The sequence below is a fragment of the Ailuropoda melanoleuca genome, chromosome 2, assembly GCF_002007445.2.
Source record: "Ailuropoda melanoleuca isolate Jingjing chromosome 2, ASM200744v2, whole genome shotgun sequence".
NCBI classification, from domain to species: domain Eukaryota; kingdom Metazoa; phylum Chordata; class Mammalia; order Carnivora; family Ursidae; genus Ailuropoda; species Ailuropoda melanoleuca.
Genome location: NC_048219.1, coordinates 189,842,204 through 189,867,597, shown reverse-complemented (window position 1 = coordinate 189,867,597; position 25,394 = coordinate 189,842,204). Strand labels below are relative to the sequence as shown.

The 25,394-nt window shown below is 45.2% G+C and overlaps 1 protein-coding gene across 1 annotated transcript in view; it reads left to right on the top strand.

Moving 5' to 3' along the window:
• The window catches only part of DNER (delta/notch like EGF repeat containing), a gene marked incomplete at its 5' end in the record, with an annotated part of 319,258 nt that overhangs the window by 202,923 nt on the left and 90,941 nt on the right, over positions 1–25,394 (top strand). The window contains 1 exon segment of the mRNA XM_034655313.1: positions 22,827–22,940. Coding sequence (XP_034511204.1) covers positions 22,827–22,940 — 114 coding nt within the window.

Below are 25,394 nucleotides of genomic sequence, written 5' to 3'. Positions count from 1 at the left end.
CCCTGCTTGTGTTCCCTTCTCTCGCTGGCTGTCTCTCTCTCTCTGTCAAATAAATAAATAAAATCTTAAAAAAAAACAATAAAACTATCTTATAACACATTTATAAATCATAGCAAATTATGGTTTAATAAGCTATTTCTAATGGTTGCCCATTTTTCCTGAATATCACACATTTAAAACTTCCCAATTTTCAAGAAACAATATACATTTTTAATATAGATACAGATACCTTTGTGCATTGGTCACAGTTTAAACAACGTTAAAAAATAGTATAAACAATCTGCGCTGACATTTGCATCATGTAGTTCTCTGATCTGCTTCAAAGGCATGTGGTTTGCTTGGAGTTTTCCACTTGTGAGAACATCCGTCCACCGAGAAGTTCTTTCTAGAACCATAGCGGCTACCTCAGTCTCTCCTGTTGTCCTTGAATCTGCAGCGACTCGCCTTCTGTTCCCTGAGGTGGCCTCGCGTGGGCTGGGGTCTCTCCACTGTCCTGCCCCTGTCAGGGTCTCCCCGACTCCCAGCAACTTCCCTTCCTCGCCTTTTGCGGAGCTGGGTCTGTGCACTTCCCTTCCCCATGGCCTCCATTCGTCCTCATGCCCTAGAACGATCCTAATCCCAGCTAGAAGAGACTTACCCTTTCGGGTACCCTGGCTCCCTCTCTCTTTGCTCGTCTACTTTCTGACTTCTTCCTGCTGTTCTCTTAAGCAGGGTTCTACCTTCTGGGTTCTCATTCCCTGTAGGACAAGCCCCTCCCCCTTCTAGCTCTGCCTCTCAATAAGCCGCTCCCTGCAATCAGCGCATGTGCGCGCCACACACACACGCACACACACACACGCGCACAGAGCTACTGTTTATTCAGTGTTTACCACATGCCAGGCCTGTGCTAAGTGCTTTCCAAGGTTGCGCTTAGAACAATCTCTGAGTTCAGCAGTCTTAATTATACCTATTTCATAGATGAGAAAACTGAGGGATGGGGAAGTTTGTAGCTTGGCCAAGAATATTAGGGTAACACTTGACGGTACTGCAATAATACGTCAATCGCCAAACCTCGGTGGCTCCCAAGAAAAGTTTATTTTCTGTCATTTCATAGTCTGAGGAAGGCACGTCGCTCCAGGTGGTCACTCAGGGATCTAGGTCTGTTTGTACAGGGAAGGGGCCCCTGGCCGGAGGTGGCCTTCATAGTCACTGCTGAGGGGACAGGGAGCTGGAGGATGCAATGTTCTGAGAGCAGTGCCTGGAAGCATCTTCTGTCACTCCCACCATGTGCCGTTGGCCAGAATTCAGTCCCTTAGTCCCTGGAGGCTTTGACTAGGTCAAGGAGAAAACAGGGTGAACACTTGCATGCCCCCACCATTAACCATCGGAGCTGGGATTTGATCCCTGGCCCTCTGCCTGCCTCCAAAGCCCATGCCCTTGAGCGTCTTGCTGAGTACTTTCCTGGCACAAATATGTGACCCACGAGCATGTCATTCTTATAAGTTTTTCATATCAAACAGGTCTCTTCTTAAGAAATATTACACAATTTTGTCAAAAAAAAAAAAGCTGGTATCTTGAAATGAGGAGTTTTCTTTAATTTAGCTCTGAACATCCTCAAAAAAACGTTTTTTACATAGGAAAACTACATTTCCGTCGTGGAAAAACTATTTACAGGTTAATTTACATCAATTAATTGACCTCTGAAGCCCCAGATACATGCATCAGAACTCTCAAAGAGTATGAAGTGTGCTTTCCTTTAAAAAATGTATCCTGCTGTGTGCTGATTGTTTGACCGTGAGAAATTACTTCCTTTGATGAATGCATGAATTCAAACCAGGTTCTTGTCACCAGAGAACAAAAAGTACCAGCAAAGTCTCTTCTTGGGAGACATTATTGTCTTGATGGAATGTTCATTTCTCTTGAGAAGAGAACATTTCTTGGTAAGTGAAAATATTATCAGCAAAGAAGCATCAGCTCCAAATTTGCTAATATTTTGGTATTTTGCTGTTGGTTCTATGTCAAATGTCCATGTAAATATAATTTTGGGGGGCATAGGTAATCTAGAGATGTATGGATATGGCATATTGGGTGTTGAGGTAAGTAGTAAATTATCTTCTTTAGCTTTCATTTTGATTTTTATTACAAAGAAGCAGGAGATGAGTTTTTAAGTAATAGGACATCAATAAATGTCATATACATTTGTGTACAATCTAAGATGAGTTATAGATTATGGCCAATAAAATTTCTATTTTGGGGGGTAAATCTTTCTGAAGTGTGATTGATAGTTTTCTTGAAACTTTCTTGTAATACTTTGAAAAAGAAGGGTATTGTCAACAGCATCACACACTGCAGGAGGATTTGTAAGACTATTGACTTTGGCAACAGGGTGTGTCCAAGTCACTGGCGGCCTCCAGTTTACGTTGATGAGATATGGATTACTTGGAAGCTCTGAGACATCTCTAAGAGATCACATACAGGGACAGAAGCAAGGGAGGTGCTAGAAGTTGCCAGACACTCTGAAAGACAGCACCGTATTTGGAAATGGTTGGAGCTAGTTGGTTTTTGGTGGCCAGGAAGCTGTGGTCTCCCCTGGTGACACTGGTTGGCCGTGATGAGGTGAATAGGGTTTGGGCCGGATGTGAGAATTAATAAAGACAAGTTTCGTGGCAAACTAATGTGAGAGACAGAGTCAGAAGGGTCTCTTATTTTTAAAATTATAACATAGTATTTAAGAGCACAGGCTCTGCAGGCAGAATGCCCAGATTATAATCATAAATCCCAACCAATTAGACCTTAAACGTGGGCTGTTTTCCCTGTTTGTTTCCCATTCAGCTCCAATGTCATACTGTCTGGTCCAGAACAGGCTTCCTGGAGACCCTGCTTGTTCCCTGAGGTTACATGAGCCCCGGTGCCAGAGTCAGCCTTGTAGTCTAGACCCCAACCCATTAGCCCTGTGATCTAGACCCCTACCCATCTGCCCTGAATACCTATCCCACATGACCACAGCATCTAGAGCCAACAGTCTACACCCTGCTATGTCCTTACCTTTTTCTAGTAGGGCTCCTCGGACGAGTTACACAACCTGTGTGGGCCTGCTTCTTTGCCTCTGCAAGATTACAGCATCCCTCATCATGACTTAGGAATATCATATGAGAACCAAGCTCCTGGTCTGTTCTAGCCCCGTGCCTGGCACATAGTAGGTGCTCAATAAAGATCTGCTGAANTCTGCTGAATGAATGAATGAATGGAGCAAGATGAAATTTTATACAAGGTGCACAGATGTGTAGTAGGGACTCACATCTCTTGCCTCTCCTCCCTGGGCTTCTCCCTGTAGCACACCTTGTGTGTTTTTACCTCCCACATCAGACTGTGGCTGGTCCGAGGGCAGCGACCATTACATTCTATTACTCTTTATTTCTCCGTCCCCTGTCAGTGCCAAGCCCCATGCCTCACATGTTCATAGACACGGACTACATGATTACATTGAAACATAGCCTCTTTAATCAGGATTTATTTTATAAAAGCCTTCTAATTTTGAGAATATAATTTTTCCTCAAAGGAGCTATTACTTTTTCTGAAAAGAATAGCTGTGATAGATCTTCAAAACTGTCANAGCATCAGCTCCAAATTTGCTAATATTTTGGTATTTTGCTGTTGGTTCTATGTCAAATGTCCATGTAAATATAATTTTGGGGGGCATAGGTAATCTAGAGATGTATGGATATGGCATATTGGGTGTTGAGGTAAGTAGTAAATTATCTTCTTTAGCTTTCATTTTGATTTTTATTACAAAGAAGCAGGAGATGAGTTTTTAAGTAATAAGACATCAATAAATGTCATATACATTTGTGTACAATCTAAGATGAGTTATAGATTATGGCCAATAAAATTTCTATTTTGGGGGGTAAATCTTTCTGAAGTGTGATTGATAGTTTTCTTGAAACTTTCTTGTAATACTTTGAAAAAGAAGGGTATTGTCAACAGCATCACACACTGCAGGAGGATTTGTAAGACTATTGACTTTGGCAACAGGGTGTGTCCAAGTCACTGGCGGCCTCCAGTTTACGTTGATGAGATATGGATTACTGGGAAGCTCTGAGACATCTCTAAGAGATCACATACAGGGACAGAAGCAAGGGAGGTGCTAGAAGTTGCCAGACACTCTGAAGGACAGCAGCGTATTTGGAAATGGTTGGAGCTAGTTGGTTTTTGGTGGCCAGGAAGCTGTGGTCTCCCCTGGTGACACTGGTTGGCCATGATGAGGTGAATAGGGTTTGGGCCGGATGTGAGAATTAATAAAGACAAGTTTCGTGGCAAACTAATGTGAGAGACAGAGTCAGAAGGGTCTCTTATTTTTAAAATTATAACATAGTATTTAAGAACACAGGCTCTGCAGGCAGAATGCCCAGATTACAATCATAAATCCCAACCAATTAGACCTTAAACGTGGGCTGTTTTCCCTGTTTGTTTCCCATTCAGCTCCAATGTCATACTGTCTGGTCCAGAACAGGCTTCCTGGAGACCCTGCTTGTTGCCTGAGGTTACATGAGCCCCAGGTGCCAGAGTCAGCCTTGTAGTCTAGACCCCAACCCATTAGCCCTGTGATCTAGACCCCTACCCATCTGCCCTGAATACCTATCCCACATGACCACAGCATCTAGAGCCAACAGTCTACACCCTGCTATGTCCTTACCTTTTTCTAGTAGGGCTCCTCGGGCGAGTCACACAACCTGTGTGGGCCTGCTTCTTTGCCTCTGTAAGATTACAGCAACCCTCATCATAACTTAGGAATATCATATGAGAACCAAGCTCCTGGTCTGTTCTAGCCCCGTGCCTGGCACATAGTACGTGCTCAATAAAGATCTGCTGAATGAATGAATGAATGGAGCAAGATGAAATTTTATACAAGGTGCACAGATGTGTAGTAGGGACTCACATCTCTTGCCTCTCCTCCCTGGGCTTCTCCCTGTAGCACACCTTGTGTGTTTTTACCTCCCACATCAGACTGTGGCTGGTCCGAGGGCAGCGACCATTACATTCTATTACTCTTTATTTCTCCGTCCCCTGTCAGTGCCAAGCCCCATGCCTCACATGTTCATAGACACGGACTACATGATTACATTGAAACATAGCCTCTTTAATCAGGATTTATTTTATAAAAGCCTTCTAATTTTGAGAATATAATTTTTCCTCAAAGGAGCTATTACTTTTTCTGAAAAGAATAGCTGTGATAGATCTGCCAAAATATTATTAGCATTGAGCAAAGCATTTTTCAACTTCAGAGCGCTTCATTGTTCCAGCTTATTGGTGATTTCAGCCCATTTAAAAAAAAACAACAACTCGTCATTTCTGAGGCATAGAGAACGTAGCTTGTGTTCCTGTCCCAGCTCTACCCTTAAACACTGAGTGTTGCTCAAGTAGGCGTCCAGATACCTCTGAGCGGTGAGTTAGAAGCAGGTCACCTCCTCCTGGAGTCCCCTCCTCCTGGAGTCCCCTCCTCCTGGAGGCACGTCCTAAGTCGGATTGGCTATAGGTGCCCACGCTTTTTGCAAGTGGCTTAGTTCAGAGGTTCAGAGCTCGTCTCTGGACATGGGGTGTGGAAAGCAGGGATCACCCTGGGAGGCTGAAGGACTTGACCAAGGTCTGCAAGCTTGTGAGAGACACGGGATTTCAGGCCTCTTCACTCTGTGTCCATCTTTGGGTCAGAGTACGTATTCTTCACTGCAACATATCCATGGTTTGTGAATTTTACATTAGTGATGAACAGAGCAGGAGGTGTGGCCCTCTCTGATGGGCTGCGAACACATTGCCCGTGATGCTGTTCACCTGCTCACGGGACCAGCGGTGGTGCCAGCTGGGACCAGGGGACAAACCAGACTGTAACCTGCCGCTCAGGGTTTCAGGCCAGCCCCTTCTGCTTACTAGTCATGTGACCCACCTTTCAGCTCTAGCCTGTCCTCATCTTTAAATAAGGGGCTGTAGGGAGGATCACTCACTCATTCAACAGTTGCTTATTGAGTATCGACTATGTGCCAGGCATTTTCCAGGTGCCAGGAATACATCTGTGATATGGCTAAGTCCCTGTGCTCATGGAGGTCACATTTTAGTGAGGGAGATGAATCAACAATGTGCTTGTGTGTGTGTGTTTGTTTGTGTGTATGTGTGTGTAGTCAAGGGAAAGGGTCAGGCAGTGATAGGTGCAATAAAGAAAAATAAAACAGGTGAAGAGATCAAGAGAAATGGGAGCATGGTTACAGGTAGGGTGGTCAGGTGGAGCTTCCCCGAAGGGAAAGTTCTTGTGTAGAGACCTGAATAAACTGATACACATTGTGAACAATGTGACTATAGGGGAGAATAGCATCTAGGCAGAGGGAATGGTACATGCAAAGGTCCTGAGGCAGGAATACAGGCGCAGCGCCTAAAAGTGACTGAGACTTTGTGCTGGGAAGTAAGCTGGACCGGGCCATGGAGGAAGGACAGGGATTTTATCCTGAAGGTGACAGGAAGCTCTTCAGGGGTGTGAAGTGGGACAGGCCATCTGACTTCTCTCTTGGAAGAATCACTCTGGACCCTGGTGAAGAAGAAACATAGGGAGGGCAAATGGGGAAATTAGTCTCCAGGCAAAAGAGAACCAGGGCTTGAGCCCTGTGGTGTGGGCAGTGGTGGAAGTTTGGGTGCGGAATGTATTGAAAGTATTGCTGGTAACACTTGCTTGGGGGGGATGAGTGTGGGGTGTGAGTGGAGGTGGGAGATATGGATGGCTCCAGAGATTTTTTTTATTAATAACAACTTCATTGAGATACAATCCACATACCACTGAAGCATATGATTCAGTGGTTTTCAGAATATTTACAGAGTTGCATGACCATCACCACAGTCGTTTTAGAACATTGTCATCTCCCCAAAAAGTAGCCCTCTACCCTCTACCTGTTGCCCCCTGACCCTGCCACCTCCTCCCTCCAGCCCAAGACACTGATCTAACTTCTGTCTCTATAGATTTGCCTATTCTGGACATTTCATGCAAGGTGGATTATTTGACATGTGGCCTTTGTGTCTGGCTTTTTTCACTTAGCGTCACATTTTCAAGGTTCGTCTCTGTTGTAGCGCGTTATCAGGGCTTTGTGCCGTTTTATGTCCGAATAATATCCCATTGTATGGAGACCCACGTCTTGTTTAGCTGTTCATCCACTGACGCACACTTGGGTTGTTTCCACCTTTTTTCTGTTGTGAATTGTGCTGCTGTGGCCCCACCCTAGTTCTGCTGCCCCTTCTCTCCTCCTCCAGGGGCTTATGCTTCCAGCCTTTTCTGTCTTCTTCTCTTTCTGCCATCCTCCACCTTCATCCTTGCTTCTCATCAGCAGGGATTCCAAGGTCTCATCTTAAATCATGTCCCTAAGGAGCAAAAATTCAGGAAGTCCTTGCTGCTGCTTCCACATGTTTGTCTCCTCCTCCCCCTCCCTCTCTCCCCCTCCCCCACTTTCTCCTTCCCCCTTCCTTCCCTCCCCCTCCCCATCCCTCAACTTCATCACTGCCACACATTGGTCTGTGCCCATACTGTGATTTCCTACCCATTTACTTACACTTCCTTTCTCTTTGAATCACGAAACTTCTCCCAGGTTATTAGTGGTGTCCTTCCCACTAATTCCCAGGGCTCTTTCTTTGTCCTCATCTCTTTAAAAGCACTTCTCATCTGGCTTACAGAACACTGCATGGTGTCTGCTCTGCTGAGACCAGTCTGGCCCTCCTCCCCTCCTTCCGTTCCCTCCTCTCTCTAAGGAGCGCCTGTCTTACCCTCTCGTGCTGCCTCCCTCTGCCTTGGACAGCAGTCACTCATGCTGAGCTGTCAAGTCTCAGTGCTTGGATTTCAGGTCCCTCCTTCCCGCCTGTCACCTCGGCTCCAGCACTTTCATGAACTTGGCCCTGCTGCCTTGCTAACGCCTTAGCCCCTCCTCAGACTCAACCCCAGACCCACAGGGTCCACCTCCCTCAGCCTCCGACACACACTTTCAAGCCTGACTGTTTTTTGAGGACTTTGGTTTCTATCAGCAGTCCCATCACCACCCTTGTCACTCAGGCTGGAAGCTCAGGCCACCCGATCCACTCTCTCGTCTTATTTCTCTCCGGACAGTCACCAGGTTTGTTCTATGGTCGAGGATTTCCCATCTGCCCCAGCTCTTCCCCATCCATCCCCCAACCCCCGTGCCCTGATTCGGGCTGTTGTCACCTGCTGCCTGAATGACTGTGGTCAGGCTGTCCACGCTCTCCACAGCCCACCTCGCTGACAAGCCATGGCACCGCATTCCAGAAGCCCCGGGCTGGCGACGCTGAGCGGGGCTGAGATGTCAGATTGCCCGAGCGTACAGCCTGCTCCCACCCCTCATTCTCCCTGGGACTTCAGGGAAATGACTTCCTCTCGCTGGGTCTAGTTTCCTACCCGTAACCTGGGATGATGGACGGGGCCCAGGCGTCACACTCCAGCGATGCTGCGAGGCTGAGGGAAGGTGACCCACGAGCTGTGTTCCGAGAGGTGCCTGGCACGAACGTCAGCTGCTGTTACTGCTGAGGGCCTGCACGGTGCCCAGCCACCGCTTCCCCCGGCGTGTGATTTGGCCTCCGCTCCTCTGTGTCCTCCCTGTCTGGTGAACCAGCGTGGACCCTGTGGGACTCTCAGAGCACCTTTTTGGTTCTTGTAAGACCTACACCCTGCCCACTCTTTCTTCCTCGGGGCTGGCCTTGCTTGGCTCCCAGTCTTTCAAATAAGCCTCATGAAGAGGGAATAAAACACACAGGAGGAGTGAAGAAATGTGGGGGCTGGAGTCTGTGGTCCTGGGTTTGAGTCCAGGCCGAGCCGCTTACTGACTCTGCCTTGCTCCCCTGGGCCCCAAGTTTTTCACCTGGGAAATGGAATGACAAGTCTCAACCTTGTAGGAGTTAAAGAGAACACACCCACATGCACATACAATACAAACATACCCATGCACACAGACACACACATGCGTGCACACACACACACAGACACGCACACACACATACAGACACACACACAAGCACAGACACACACGCACACACACATGCCCAGAATGGGGGATCCACAAACGACATCTACTTCAGCCTGTAAATGCTAGTGAAAGATGAGAGGGATGGCACTGCCATTCCCATTCTCTCCCCAGAGGCTGTGCCCATGCCCCCCGTGCCCCTTTGGGGTACCCCACCTATGCCGAGGAAGAAGGGAGGAGAGGTAAGCTCTCCCCCCAGATTAAAGCAAATGAGAACAGGACGTGACCCATCTACAACACCCCTTCCCCTCGTCTGACTCTGTTCAGAACCCTTCAAAGGTGCCACATTGGTAACCCCAGCTCCTCGGGGTTCATTTGAGGCCCCATCCCTGTCTTCGTCCCCTTCCCCTCAGGCAGTGCGTCTGAACGTGTCTGATTTTGTACCGGGTCCCTGCTCTGGCTCACAGCACGTGTTTGATTGTTTTGTAGGGATGTGCCCTCGCTCCTGGCCTGGAGCGGGAGCTCCCTGCAGCAGCAGCTGCCTCTGTGTCCAGACTCCCTGACGGTGAATTTTCACTCCAAAAAATTCTCTCTCAAGGAACAAATACCTTCTCTACAGTTTGCTTTATTATACAAGCCTAGAATTCAACTGATAAATGTCTTTAAGTCAGTCCCTTAACTTGTCTGTCTCATGGCATAAATTCTTAATTAATTGAATGCTTTCTCCCTTTTGGCTTCAGTGTCTCTTGGGGAGACATCAGGACATACCTAAGGAAGGGAACTTTCGTGAAATATCTCCCACTTTGTAATCAATTAGGAGCTATTGCTGTCACACATCGTTTGGCCTATATTAACATCACACCTTCTTATTTGGGTTCTAGGAAAATGGAATGAAACACATGGCGCTTATGTAGCCATTAATTGCTTTATAATGAGTGCCTCCAGGGTCCCTGGCTCTGTGCTGAGGGCTGGGGACAAAAATCGCCAACCCCCGCCCTTAAGTAATAGGAAAGCAGATCCGGAAACAGCGCAGTGACAGGCACAGTTGTTGAGCCTGGGGGCTCCCAGTCGCAAAAAGAAAAAAACACGTGCCAACAGGATAGTCGGGAAAGGCTTTTTAATAGAATATTTGACTTTCACTCTTTGATCTCTTTCTTTTGTTATCTGTGTCACATGTACAGCTCTTAAAGGAATAATATTAACATTTGATATTTTAAAAAACCGCCGTTAGTTTTCTAGATCAGTGGTTCTCAGACTTCAGCGTGTACCTTGTGTCAGAATCACCTGGAGGGCTTCTAAAAACTCAGATAGCAGCCTGTCTCCCTCCCCACCCCCTCCCAAGGGTCTCTGATTCTGTAGGTCTGGGGTGACGCTGGTGAACTGATATTTGTAGCAAGTTCCCAGGTGATGCTGCTTTGCTGCCAGTCTGGGGACCACACTCGGAGCCCTGCTGGTCTAAACTGCCTGTTAAAAACCAAGAGATCCAATAATATTGGCATATTGCTTGGCAGTGTTAAAATCCACAAATTANTGTTTGTCCCCCCCTGCCCCTCCGCCAGCGGATCTTACGTTTTTTCTGTTAAATAATTCCTGCCTCCTGACTTTGAAATTAGATGCCTTGGAGACTGAATGTCTAGATGGCCCACAGATTCCTGTTATTTATTTCTTGCTTCAGTGTGCTAATATTAGGCACTCCATCTCCACAGCAGGGGCTGAGGCCCTGGCCCAGCTGCTCTGATCCCCTGAGGGCAGGAGCTGAGGCTGGTGGGTTCTCCGTGGCATCAGGATTTCAATACAAATCCAGCAACCTTGCCTCACTGCACAGCCGGGCTATTAAAAGAACAGGAATGTTAAAAATAGCTCCCACCACGATTCCCACCTTGGAAGCTTTCAGGACAGCTCTCCAAAGAAACAATTAGATTCTATCTCACAGAGTCAAAGCCACAAGAGGAATATTTTTATTTCAGTAAAGGAATCGTGAAGTAAACATCTATACACAAAAGCAGTTATGCAGGGAAGGAAGATGTTTAGAAAAACAACTGATCGATTGCCTTATTTTTTTAATAGCCTGATTCATTTAGCCAACACTGCTTCCTTGTGATTTATCGTTGAACTCTAGAAGGCTTTCCTTCATTTCAAGAATACAGCCAGCATAGGCCATGATGTGGGGATGCCGAGGGGCGCAGGGCTTGGNAAAGATGAGAGGGATGGCACTGCCATTCCCATTCTCTCCCCAGAGGCTGTGCCCATGCCCCCCGTGCCCCTTTGGGGTACCCCACCTATGCCGAGGAAGAAGGGAGGAGAGGTAAGCTCTCCCCCCAGATTAAAGCAAATGAGAACAGGACGTGACCCATCTACAACACCCCTTCCCCTCGTCTGACTCTGTTCAGAACCCTTCAAAGGTGCCACATTGGTAACCCCAGCTCCTCGGGGTTCATTTGAGGCCCCATCCCTGTCTTCGTCCCCTTCCCCTCAGGCAGTGCGTCTGAACGTGTCTGATTTTGTACCGGGTCCCTGCTCTGGCTCACAGCACGTGTTTGATTGTTTTGTAGGGATGTGCCCTCGCTCCTGGCCTGGAGCGGGAGCTCCCTGCAGCAGCAGCTGCCTCTGTGTCCAGACTCCCTGACGGTGAATTTTCACTCCAAAAAATTCTCTCTCAAGGAACAAATACCTTCTCTACAGTTTGCTTTATTATACAAGCCTAGAATTCAACTGATAAATGTCTTTAAGTCAGTCCCTTAACTTGTCTGTCTCATGGCATAAATTCTTAATTAATTGAATGCTTTCTCCCTTTTGGCTTCAGTGTCTCTTGGGGAGACATCAGGACATACCTAAGGAAGGGAACTTTCGTGAAATATCTCCCACTTTGTAATCACCAGATTAGGAGCTATTGCTGTCACACATCGTTTGGCCTATATCAACATCACACCTTCTTATTTGGGTTCTAGGAAAATGGAATGAAACACATGGCGCTTATGTAGCCATTAATTGCTTTATAATGAGTGCCTCCAGGGTCCCTGGCTCTGTGCTGAGGGCTGGGGACAAAAATCGCCAACCCCCGCCCTTAAGTAATAGGAAAGCAGATCCGGAAACAGCGCAGTGACAGGCACAGTTGTTGAGCCTGGGGGCTCCCAGTCGCAAAAAGAAAAAAACACGTGCCAACAGGATAGTCGGGAAAGGCTTTTTAATAGAATATTTGACTTTCACTCTTTGATCTCTTTCTTTTGTTATCTGTGTCACATGTACAGCTCTTAAAGGAATAATATTAACATTTGATATTTTAAAAAACCGCCGTTAGTTTTCTAGATCAGTGGTTCTCAGACTTCAGCGTGTACCTTGTGTCAGAATCACCTGGAGGGCTTCTAAAAACTCAGATAGCAGCCTGTCTCCCTCCCCACCCCCTCCCAAGGGTCTCTGATTCTGTAGGTCTGGGGTGACGCTGGTGAACTGATATTTGTAGCAAGTTCCCAGGTGATGCTGCTTTGCTGCCAGTCTGGGGACCACACTCGGAGCCCTGCTGGTCTAAACTGCCTGTTAAAAACCAAGAGATCCAATAATATTGGCATATTGCTTGGCAGTGTTAAAATCCACAAATTATCCATTCATTCAAAAATCTTGAGCCATCTGTGATGTACCGGGCACAGTACAAGCTATTCGATGGATGGAAGTGGCTCCTGCTGCTTGGGGTGGGTCTCACTGGGTCATGACAACCATCCTGGAAGCCGGGTATTGTTATTATCCATATTTCACCCAGGGGGGACATGAAGGTCAAAGTCAGTCCTCTGATGTGCTACTCAGCTGATCTTTGCATGGCCAGCCCGGAGCTTTGACTCTGCAAGCCACTGTCCTTTCCACTGTGCCTCTTGCCTCTGTGCTTATTAGATGTGGTTACTTTCTTTCTCACCTTAAGATGAATTTTCCTAATTTTGCTGGATGTCAGCTTCCTTCCATGCTTTCCTATTGCATATGCCGATTTTAATTATATTTTATTGATTGCCTTTCACAGATGGGCCTCCTATGCCTTCCTTTCTTTGCCTTTGGTTTTTAAATCATGTTTGCATTTGTTCAGACATGTTTGTCCCCCCCTGCCCCTCCGCCAGCGGATCTTACGTTTTTTCTGTTAAATAATTCCTGCCTCCTGACTTTGAAATTAGATGCCTTGGAGACTGAATGTCTAGATGGCCCACAGATTCCTGTTATTTATTTCTTGCTTCAGTGTGCTAATATTAGGCACTCCATCTCCACAGCAGGGGCTGAGGCCCTGGCCCAGCTGCTCTGATCCCCTGAGGGCAGGAGCTGAGGCTGGTGGGTTCTCCGTGGCATCAGGATTTCAATACAAATCCAGCAACCTTGCCTCACTGCACAGCCGGGCTATTAAAAGAACAGGAATGTTAAAAATAGCTCCCACCACGATTCCCACCTTGGAAGCTTTCAGGACAGCTCTCCAAAGAAACAATTAGATTCTATCTCACAGAGTCAAAGCCACAAGAGGAATATTTTTATTTCAGTAAAGGAATCGTGAAGTAAACATCTATACACAAAAGCAGTTATGCAGGGAAGGAAGATGTTTAGAAAAACAACTGATCGATTGCCTTATTTTTTTAATAGCCTGATTCATTTAGCCAACACTGCTTCCTTGTGATTTATCGTTGAACTCTAGAAGGCTTTCCTTCATTTCAAGAATACAGCCAGCATAGGCCATGATGTGGGGATGCCGAGGGGCGCAGGGCTTGGGTTATGTTGCTGGGAATCAAAAGACACTACCAGGACGTAGTTTTCTCCAAACCACCTGGATATTCACGGAAAAACTTAAACATTTTTCTTTCTGTACACTGATAAATTTAAAATTATATTTTCTACTTAAATACAAAATAGTATAAAATTAAATATTCAGAGTCTACATTAGACCAAATGTAATGGGGGAACGCATCCACTGAATGGATTATTCAGTTCAGTGCGTTTCCTTAAAGGTGCCTGGTCGTCTTTACCGTCTGCCAGCCTTCACTTCGTGCACGCGATTTATTTCACCCGACATCGTTTCTCATGGTCAGGTGCCTTAAAAGCACTAAGCCTCCATTTAGAGTTTAGAGCTTTGCCAATCGTCCCATATACCCTTGAAAGGCATCCTTATTACATATCCCAAGGCATGACTTTCTTCTGTCTTCTTTGTTGAAGTAGAATGTTCTCCAAAGAAACAGTAAAACCTCTGTGGTTCCCTAAAAGGAGAGATCAGTATTTTTGATAGTCACTTATTTATGAACCAATTATTATTTTATTTATTCATTGAATGTTACAATTATTAATTCCTCAGGAACAAAGCTTTTAGACACAAGTAATTTATTTTAAAATGGTCTTTTTTTTTTTTTTAAAGATTTTATTTATTTATTTGACANGACAGAGATAGAGACAGCCAGCGAGAGAGGGAACACAAGCAGGGGGAGTGGGAGAGGAAGAAGCAGGCTCATAGCGGAGGAGCCTGATGTGGGGCTCGATCCCATAACGCCGGGATCACGCCCTGAGCTGAAGGCAGACGCCTAACTGCTGTGCCACCCAGGCGCCCCTTAAAATGGTCTTTAACTTGTTAGAGGTTATAAACATTCCTAAGGATTCTGAATTTTAAAAATGTTCCTGAAGTTTCTGTTTCCCTGCTTTGAAAGGATTGGTTTCTGTTTAAGGGAAGGTAAGAGGTTATTGGGATGAAGACAAGTGTTTTCAGTCTGAAGGACCAAGGTCTCATTGACCTAAACCAGGGTTTCTCAAGTCTGGCATGAGGAACAGTTGGGGCTGGATCATTTTTTATTGTCGGGGCCCGACCTGGGCATTATTGGATGTTCGGCAGCATCCCTGACTCCTACCCGCTAGATACCAGTAGCCCAGTGGTGTGACAATCATCAGTGTTTCCAGACATCACCAAATGTTCCCTGGGGGGAGACTCACCCAGGTGGAGAACCCCCAATGTAGGGAATGAAATCCTGCTGGGGGCTGCTACAGGGAAAAGAATCCTGCTTTAGGTCTGTTGATCTGCCATGTCACAGGTGCCTGTTGAAGGTGCTGAACACTTCTTGGAGAAGCAAGACTGAAGTTCAGAAGAAGATCGCTGTAACTTTCCATCCATCCCAGTCTGGATGGGGGAGGGGAGGAGGCCCTTTAGCAGAGCAATTGTTCCATCGTGGTGTCTCCCAAATTGGAAGTACCCATTGCAGAGCACAAGTTGGTTTTATTTATTGATTCATTTTTATTTTTTAAAACTAAAAAATTTTTTTATTATGTTGAGTTAGCCAACACATAGTACATCATTAGTTTTTCATGCAGTGTTCAACAATTCATTAGTTGCCTATAACACCTGGTGCTCCTCATAAGACGTGCCCTCCGTAATACCTCCTCAAACTCAACACCTAAAAAATAAATAATCCAGTCAAGAAATGGGCAGAAGACATGAACAGACACTTCTCCAAAGAAGACCTACAAATGGCTAACAGACATATGAAAAAATGCTCAATATCACTAGCCATAAGGGAGATACAAATCAAAACCAATGAGATACCACCTTACACTGGTTAGAATGGTAAAAATTAACAAGGCAGGAAACAACAGATGTTGGTGAGGATGCGGAGGAAGGGGAACCCTCTTATGCTGTTGGTGGGAATGCAAGCTGGTGCAGCCACTCTGGAAAACAGTATGGAGGTTCCTCAAGATGTTATAAATAGAGCTACCCTACAAGGTGATTTAAGCACATTTTTGTGAGAATACGTGCTATTTTAATAGGTCTGTATTTATTTTGATGTGCGTTAGGGAAAGAAGTAACCAGCACATTTTGCCCGTGCTGTTCTGGTATTATTGCATAAGGAGAGGTGAACACTAACTTGCAAGGTATAGTTGATTTTAGGGCAAAAGCTTTAGGCAAGTTGATTCATTTGTGCTAGGAAATGTTTAAGTGATGAGGATTCAGAGATTAACAAGACAGACAAGGTCCCGATTCTTAGGGAATTTGTTCTCAAAAGGAAACCAACAAAGGAAGGCATTTCAGGTAATAAATATAATGTGAAGGAGTTTGAAGGAACTCTGGGGGGACAATAGGAGACTCCAGGACAAAGTCCTGCTCCCACAGCTCACCTTCTAGGTGGGGAGGTAACAAGTCTATGTGTGTATTGTCGAGTAGAGGTAAGTGCCAGATGAAGAAGAAAGAAGGGCTTGAGGCCTGAGGTCTGAGCAGGTAAAGATTTCTGGGCAGAGACCCAACTGATGGGAGGGGTGGCCATGGAAGGGCATAGCGTCAGAGGATACACTCCTTGCAAAGTGATGGTGGGACTCCGGGGCTGAAGTTGTTGGTGGTTTAGAGTGGCTTTCGTGTACAGGGAAGACTATCTGAAATTATCTTTTGTGTTTGTTCCCTTGTAAGAATTAAATAAACATAAATTATAGTGATTCTCAAGCTCCATTAAACATCTCAATGTATATTGGCTTAGCCTGATCTTTCAATTAAATTCATCAATCAAAAATCAGTTTTTCAATTATTCAACTGAACACTGTAACTGGAATCAGAAGTCCGATAGACTCGGGGCGCCTGGGTGGTGTAGTCGTTAAGCATCTGCCTTCGGCTCAGGGCGTGATCCCAACGTTCCGGGATCGAGTCCCACATCAGGCTCCTCCACTAGGAGCCTGCTTCTTCCTCTCCCACTCCCCCTGCTTGTGTTCCCTCTCTCGCTGGCTGTCTCTCTCTCTGTTGAATAAATAAATAAAATTTAAAAAAAAAAAAAAAAAAGAAGTCCGATAGACTCTGTCATGCATCCCATTCTCGTAATCCCAGCGTGTTCTCTGCACATCCGTACATGCAGATTAGCCACACCAAACACCAAGGGGTGACACCAGGGCTTGATCTGTGACATCACATCACCATCTGTGGATGCGGCTGTACCTCGTTCTGGGTTAAAAGACTCAGACCAGGAAGGGGCGAGCTGTGTTATCCTCAGCTAATTGCAGTTCTTGACCCAGATGAATTAGAGCTCGCACTCAGAGGACCGAAGCTGTTTCTTGGGAATGAGATTTTTTGGCTGTCTCCCAAAACCTGGGCATGCAGGGCAATTCTCAGGTCGATGAGGAACACACGAGGCCACCCTTCTCCTTTATTGCCTCCAATGGCTGTAAACCCTGTAAACCGCAGTCCATACTCTCCAAATGGGGTTGATTTCATATAGCACAACCCCTGGTTCAAGAGACATTTTAACCCACTTTTATGTATTTAATTTATTTTTTTAAAAATTTTATTTACTTATGGGGCGCCTGGGTCAAATAAATAAAAAAAATCTTTAAAAAAAATTTTTTTATTTACATATTTGAGAGAGAGAGATTGGGCACGAGTGGTGAGGGGGAGCAGAGGGAGAGGNGAGTGGTGAGGGGGGGCAGAGGGAGAGGGAGAAGCAGACTCCCTGCTGAGCAGGGAGCCCAATGTGGGGCTTGATCTCAGGACCCTGGGGTCATGACCTGAGCTGAAGGCAGATGGCGCCCTGTTTTGATTTTGTTTGTTATCCCCTTTGAGTCTGTAGAGGACTTCCTTCCCTGCAGAGTTGCATTTCAGGTCTCCCTATCTGTGCTGGAGATGACTTTTTTTTTTTTTTTAAAGATTTTATTTATTTATTCGACAGAGATAGAGACAGCCAGCGAGAGAGGGAACACAAGCAGGGGGAGTGGGAGAGGAAGAAGCAGGCTCATAGCGGAGGAGCCTGATGTGGGGCTCGATCCCATAACGCTGGGATCACGCCCTGAGCCGAAGGCAGACGCTTAACCGCTGTGCCACCCAGGTGCCCCTGGAGATGACTTTAATGCACTGTCTTAGGTCCTCTACTCCTTCATGTGATTCATTTGTAACTTCTCCCACCTTCACTTCCCGCTTTTACAGCTGAAACCGCACGGCATCTCCTGTGGTCCCCCTCTCCTCCCTAAGTTTGTTGCTAATTTTCTTCCCAAGCTGGTGTTACATGACAGTTTCAAGTTTGTGCCGCGCTTCTCTTTCCAGGCAGGACCACAGGTGCTGTTGTTGTGGGCTGTACCCCTCACGCGTTTTGCGTAGTCCTGAGGCCGCAGCATGAAAACACCATTAAACACTGTGAGAAGGAGCTTGGTGAGGTGAGGGACAGAAGGACGCCCGGGCGGCTGCAGGGCAGTAGTCTATGGGAAGAGCGGGTGGGGCTGCAGGGGCCAGGGGCCGATCATGTGATGCCTTTTAGCCAAGAGTCAAGTGTTTGGGTTTTGTGCCAAGCCCTTTGTGGAGAGTTTAAGTATAAGAGCAATAGGATGTAAGTTATGTCTTGAAAAGCTCTCTCTGGCTACTCCCCCATGGATTGTAGGATGGATTGGAGGAAAGCAGGAGTAGGGCTGAGGAGGTGGGCTGAGGGAACCCTGGCTTAAGTCCTGGTGAGAGGCAGTGATGCCTAGAACCAGACAACATGAAAGTGTCACGTGGTTGTGACACTAATTTGGAAAGGGGTCTGTGAATGCTTAGGGTTTGGCTAAGAAGGGACTGTATCGCTAGTTCCCAGGAAAGAAATGAAGATAGTTACTGATTCTTGCCTTGGTAGTTAGGTATAGACTTTTGTCCTTGGGGAACCTGAGAAGACTTGTCTCTGTTGTGGAAGTCTAAATGGTATTCACGCCTTTCCTGCGTACTTCTGGGCCTTTACATGGGCTTTTCTTCATGCCTTGCCAACATTCCCTTTGGGAACTTATGACCTTGATCTTTAAGTCCTGAAATATCCATTTGTGTGTGTGTGTGTGTGTGTGTGTGTGTGTGTGTGTGTGTGTGTTAGAGCAAATTCTCCTATAACAGGCACAGAATGACCACTTATCACCTCTCTTATCCACTGTGTTGACATAATCATTGCTTTACTTGAACATCTTCCACAGGGTCCTCTGGATGTCTGGGGCTGCTTTGGTAGGATAAAGAAATGTCCAGGGTCAGTGTGGTTACTTTATTCCCCAGAGAAGAGATCAGCTTCCCGCAGGATAGAAGAGAGAACCCAGGCAAAGCCTCAATGGTCTTGTAAAATTTAAATTCCTACCATTCACTCATTTAGTTTTGACATTTCAGTTACATTGGCAAAGAAGAAAAAGATGCAGGAAGGGTAATTTACGTTTGCCTCAGATACGCAGTTCAGTGTAATATATATAGGTCAATGTCAGGGATTTGTCTGACAACTGTAGGTAAGTCGCTGCTCTCTGAGGGTCTAAGAAATAACTCAGTGGTGTTTAAAGTTCCCTTAAACCAATTATAGGACACTCGTTCTTGTCCTCTGCCTGTCATCTCCCAGATCTGGCTTCAGTTGGCTAGTAGGATCAATGCAGTCAATGATGGGACTCTTGGACCTTCCAACTAGCACCTGCCTTGAGACCAACAGGAATGCCTGGCCAGGTGTGGACAAGCGTGAGGTCCTGAATTACAGCTCAGCAGGCCAAAGGCTGGTTATTGCCAGTAGCTGACCAACTGGTCACCTGCAGCTAAGGATGCTTGTAATCACATAATCTCAGCCCTGCCTCCCTCTCCCAATCCTCCCTCACTCCTTTGTTGTTTTTCATTTCCAGTTATATTGAACCCAGAGGCATGTTAATATATACATATGTTAAAGGTCTAGCTAATCACACATGGTCTTTTTCTTTATATTTCCATGTTTCCCATATTTTAAAAAAAATCTTTAATAGAAAGCTTGAAACTCAGGAACCAAAAGCAATGATACAGTGACTGGTCCCTGACCTGTGTTCCTCATTGGAGAGGACTACTGGCATTTGAGTCACAAAACTCTCTTGTACTGGATCATTCCAGGCAGTGCAAGACTTTAGAGTCTCCACCGCTAAGGACCGGTGGGACCCCCACCCCACCCCAAACCATTATGACAATCTCAAACACCCCACACACTGCAAGTGTGGATTGGCCTCTTAGGATGAAATCTTACTAAGTTTGCATGTGTAAATATTGGAGCACTTAACAGAACTTAAGATTCACCTTGCCTTTAGGTTTAATTTATTAGATCTATTGGATAATAGTGAATTAAACTCAGGGGAAGATTTGCGTGTTATTCGACAACTGTGCCTCTTAAAAAGAAATTGTTGAAATTACTAAATGTAGTTTAAAGTGTTTAATTAAATTTGTAAATGGGACCAAACATTAAAGAGACCATTAAAAGTGTTCTTTAAAGACAAAACAAAACCTCCTTTAGTTAAGGATACATATTGATGTCTTGACAGGTGAAATGAAGTTTGCTTGAAGATGCCCTAACAAGGAAAATATAAAAATATGAGGGAACTTTAAATGGACAGAATGTTAATAGTTGTTGAAGTTAGGTGGTTGGTATGTGAGGGTTATATAGTAGTCTCTCTATGTTTAAGTATGTTTAAAATTCCCAAGTAAAAAGTTCAAAAAAAGTGAATGTTAACATTTTCTCTAAAGAACTTTGAAGGCCACAGGATCCTAAATTCCGCTCACATTCTAACTGTCTGGTAGGGACGCATACACCCCTCACAGATGATATCTAATTGGCTCCTGGCTATTTTTCATGCTTTTGTGTGATTCTGTGGTCACAGTTTTTGGTTTTTTCTGAGGGCAGGATTCATGACTCTATCTTGTGAGCACACCTGTCTCTAGGAAGTCGCCATTTGTAATTGGTCTCTCTCTCTCTCTCTCTCTCACACACACACACACACACAGAGTACATGGTAAGCCCAAGAATAACCATGGTGTTTATTTTACATTTGTCTCTGTGTCTGTCTGTATCTACATTTTCTGTTAACCCTTCATGTTAAATACATGTTTGTTGAGGATGTGATGCATGTTGCCTTAGGCATAATGATACATTGAAGGGTTTGGGCTCAGGAGTTTGCCTGTGTGGCTTTGTGAGAATTCCTAAACTTTCTAGTCCTCAGTTTCCTCATTTGTAAAATGAACATGATTATGATACTGACCTCAGAGTTTGCAGTGAGGGGGAGTTAATATATAGAAGAAAAAAAGAAGTGTTCTATTATAAATATTAGCTAGTATTTTTAGTCAAAAAGTTATTTGTAGCACCCTTTTTAAAAAGATTTTACTTATTTATTTGAGAGAGAGAGATTGACAGAATGAGTGGGAAGAGGGGCAGAGGGAAAAGCAGGCTCCCTACGGATCTGGGATTCAATCCCAGAACACTGGGATCATGACCTGAGCTGAAGGCAGATGCTTAATGGACTAAGCCACCCAGGCACCCTACAGCACTCTTCTTAAAAACAGTTTGCTCTCCCTCATTCTGAATTTAGAGCTGTCGTTTGAAAATATATTAACATAATATTATCATATTAAGATGTTCTGTTCTGCAATTTTTAAAAAAAGATTTGTCTATTTTTGGGGGGGGGAGGGGCCAAGGGGGAGGGAGAGAGAGAATCTCAAGCAGACTCCCTGCTGGGCACAGAGCCTGATGCAGGGCTTAATCTCATGACCCTGAGATCATGACCTGAGCCAGAATCAAGAGTTGGATGCTCAACCGACTGAGCCACCCAGGTGCCCTTCTGTTCTGCAATTTTGAAATAGCTTTTTGTCCTGGTGTTTGGATTTTTAGTTTATGCAAATATTTTGCTCATCTTATCATATTCGCTAATAAGCTAGAATTTCCTGGACTGTTTTAAAGCATGGAAGGAAGAGTTGGGTTGCAAATAAATGCCCCCACATTCACAATCTGTAATTCATGCTAGTTTGGCAGGTAATTGAAGCTCAGACAAATCATATGTCTTCTAATAGCATTGATTTATTTTTGCAAATCTCAGATTCAAGAGCTAATGACAGTCTTTCAGAACTAATAATTCAGAGAGAGAGTTTTTATGTACTTAATGTACATCCTAGGAAGGTTTAAAGTGTTACAGTATGATGATAATTGTGTAGGACGTATCTGTGCATAAAAATTTCTGATAATAATTATCTCCAGATTATTAAGAGTTCTGTCACTCAAATCACAGAACTAAGGGCAACTCCTCTTTCTATTTGACATCTTCTATTTTCCAGATTTTCCTTCATAACCATTTTCCGCTTTAAGAGGAACATATCAGCATATTATTCTTTCAGACTTGCCTCTCCAGAGGGCTCTTTTTTTTCAAAGTTAATAAAGAATTTGGAATTTTTTAATGCTTTTTGGTTGCATTCCGATAGATGGAGGTCCTTATTTCCTTCCTGCATATGTGTGGTTATGTTACTATCCAATGAAATCACCACTGGACTTTTGCTTCACAGAGAATTTACTGAGTTGGATATGATCCAAATAAAATTATAAGAATAATATATTAATGTGCTTCACATTATGTGTGTCTCAATCTCTTTATCTTTAAAATGAGGGGGTGGGGCATGGCATTAAACACAGAAGGGTTTTTCCAGCTGTAAAATATACATTAAAATTTTTTTAATACCTAGTATTCTTCCTGATGCTTCTTTAAAAAAAAAAAAAAAGGTATCGGGATGACCTAGGGAAAGTGGCCGTCTCGGTTAGGTCAAGCAGGTCATTGAAGATTGTGTTTTGCCCTATGTCAGAAGGGAGCTGGGACTCCTCCATTTCTGAAGTTTCTAACTAGTATTTCGAAATAAAATGCAGAGCTAATGCTGAAGAAAAGTCTCTCCTTGCAATAAAGACGTTTGTAAAGGAAATGATTTTTGAACTACGATTTTAAACTGCGATGATGGTTTCTCACTGCAAAACCAAAGTAGATCAAGGAGTGGCTGGGGGGCTGTGTAGCTCCAAGCTGCTGCTTTTGGTGGGTGGGTGCCAGTGGACTCCATCAACTCCTGGGGCATTTCACTCTGGTTCTGAAGTAACACATTTCATAAAATGTCTGTCTTGTTTTACTCAGGTCACACTGGAGAGCTTTGCCAATCCAAGATTGATTATTGTGTCCTAGACCCATGCAGAAATGGAGCAACGTGTGTTTCTAATCTCAGTGGATTCACCTGCCAGTGTCCAGAAGGTAAGTATTATTGCCTAGGAATACCTTTGCTTTCCATTTCAAATCATAAACTACTTTGATCAGCTTTAAATTTCTGAAAAAATCCATACAAGAGAACTTCCTATTTTGTTTACAGAATGTTTGAGTATTAGACATAATCTAGGAATTTCTGTGATTTTTATTTATACATTGAAAATGAAGAAATAAAATACAATGAATACCTATGATAAGCTTTTTCCTAAATGTCACATGCTAAAGTGTTCAGAATGTTACTTGTTGTTGATACCAGTTCACATAAAAAATATTTCAGTAGAAAGTTCACCTGCTTTTATTTTTAAATTGCCTTTATACCATCTTAGAAACTTCAAGTTATCTGGAAAGCCACATCTTTTGAGCTACTTTTATTTTAGACAGTTTTTGCTTTTAGAGTAGTTTGATCTGAAGGAGCGGGCAGAAAATCATAGCTATCAAGCTGGTGTGCAAGGAATGGTTTGGGACTCAGAGGAAGGTCTCATTTCTGCTTGGAGGGATGTTATGGAAGTGATTACTTTAAACTTTAATGTCGTAAGAGTAACCTGATATTAGAGGGTTTTTTCCCTTAAAGCCAGCATGTAAGCTCCTGATCCCCGGAAGTGACACTGACAACTATATAACGTACAAAGACATCCTCTGCAGAGAATAATGTAGAGTCTGAGCGTAGGAAACACCTCTGTCCCCCACATTATCCTCCCGCCCCTGGCTGAGAGGCTGCAGGGGGTCAGGGGGCAGCTGCTAAAACGCACTGACCTTCCAGGTGGCCTGAAGGCTCAGGGTTGCCACGAGCCGCACCCGCGATCTGCAGCATTTCCTACTCTTTCATGTTCCCCAGGCCCGAACTAAAGAAGTGAATCCTGTCCCCCAGCTTCTGCTCTCCTGCGCAGGGGTGGGAGCTGGAGGCCATGGCCAGCCTGTATATCCCTGCGCCCCTGCCCCAAGCTGGTGTGTTTGTGGTGTATGTGGTTACCAGGACAGTGGAGTTCAACGTGCTTGATGAGTCCCGCCTTTGACCCTCCCCTTGAGTCTCTGAAGCAAATGGGAGAACTTGGCAATGTTGGAAGGGTCGAGGGCTGAGCAAGCAGCGTGTTGCAGATTTTCACTGCCTCTCTAATGCCCTGGGTTAATCAGCTGCTAGCAAAGTGGTTGTTGGCTGTGCTTATGGTGAAGGGCGGGCTTCAGGGTCACCAGCTGATGGACCACAGGAAATCATGAATCCCTACACCCCCCCCCCAACCCTCCTAAATGTGGGCTATGGTGATACTGCAGACTTCACAGGGCCGTTCTGGGTACAAATAGGATTTTTGTGAAAGAGCCTTTGAAAACTCCAAACTGCTTATTTTTACAGTTTTGATTGCCACCGGAAAGTTAAAATGAAGCCATAGAGGCTCATAGAGGTAGTGACTTACAAAAATCACACCAGTGGGGTGCCTGGGTGGCTCAGTTAAGTGTCTGACTCTTGATTTTGGCTCAGGTCATGATCTCAGGGTCATGAGATTGAGCCCCGTGTCGGGCTCCTTGCTCAGTGTGGAGCCTGCTTGAGATTCTCTCTCACCCCCTGCCTCTCTCTCTCTTTCTCTCTCTCCCCTCTCTTAAAAAAAAAAAAAAAATTTAAAAAGCTATCTGAGTATTTAAAAAAAAATCACACCCATAATAAAGGCTGGCCCTTAAAGTAGAACCGAGAAGTTTTACTTTTGCTCCATTTGTCTAGTGAATGAAGGTGGCCGAGCACTTCCTGTAGGCCAGGCACTGTGCTGGGTCCTGGGACTTAAGCTGGGACGGCCCCTCCCGTGGCACGTACACAGATAAGTATGTAATGACAGCAAGACTGGGGCCTTGAAGATGTACAAACGGAAGCTGGTCAGTCTTGGGGAGCTGGGACTGCTGCCTACACGGGGAGACCCAGAGTGAGGACAGGGAGGAGGAGGGCGGAGTTGACGGCATCACGGATGAGGGAAACAAAGAGGAAGAAAGTGGGTGATGGGAGGCTGAAGTGTGCAAGGTTTCAGGGGGCTTTGTGGGCTGGGGTGGGGCATTTCGTTTTCATCCTGAGGGGGAGCCAAGGCCTTAGGTCTGGAGCCTGGCTTCACCCTTTGCTCACCAGTCCCGTCTCATGGGCGAGTGAGCTCATGCCTCTGTCTGTCTCAGTTTCCTGGTCTGTAAATTGGGGAAATGATACTGCCCACTTAATCGTCGGGATTTTTTTTTTTTTTTAAGATTTTATTTATTTGTTTGACAGAGAAAGGGCACACAAGCAGGGGAAGCAGCAGAGGGAGAGGGAGAAGCAGGCTTCCCGCTGAGCAGGGAGCCCGATGCGGGGCTCGATCCCAGGACACTGGGATCATGACCTGAGCTGGAAGGCATACGCTTAAGGACTGAGCCACCCAGGCACCCCAATAGTCGGGATTAAACGAGGTGATGCAGGCAAAGTCCTTCACACAG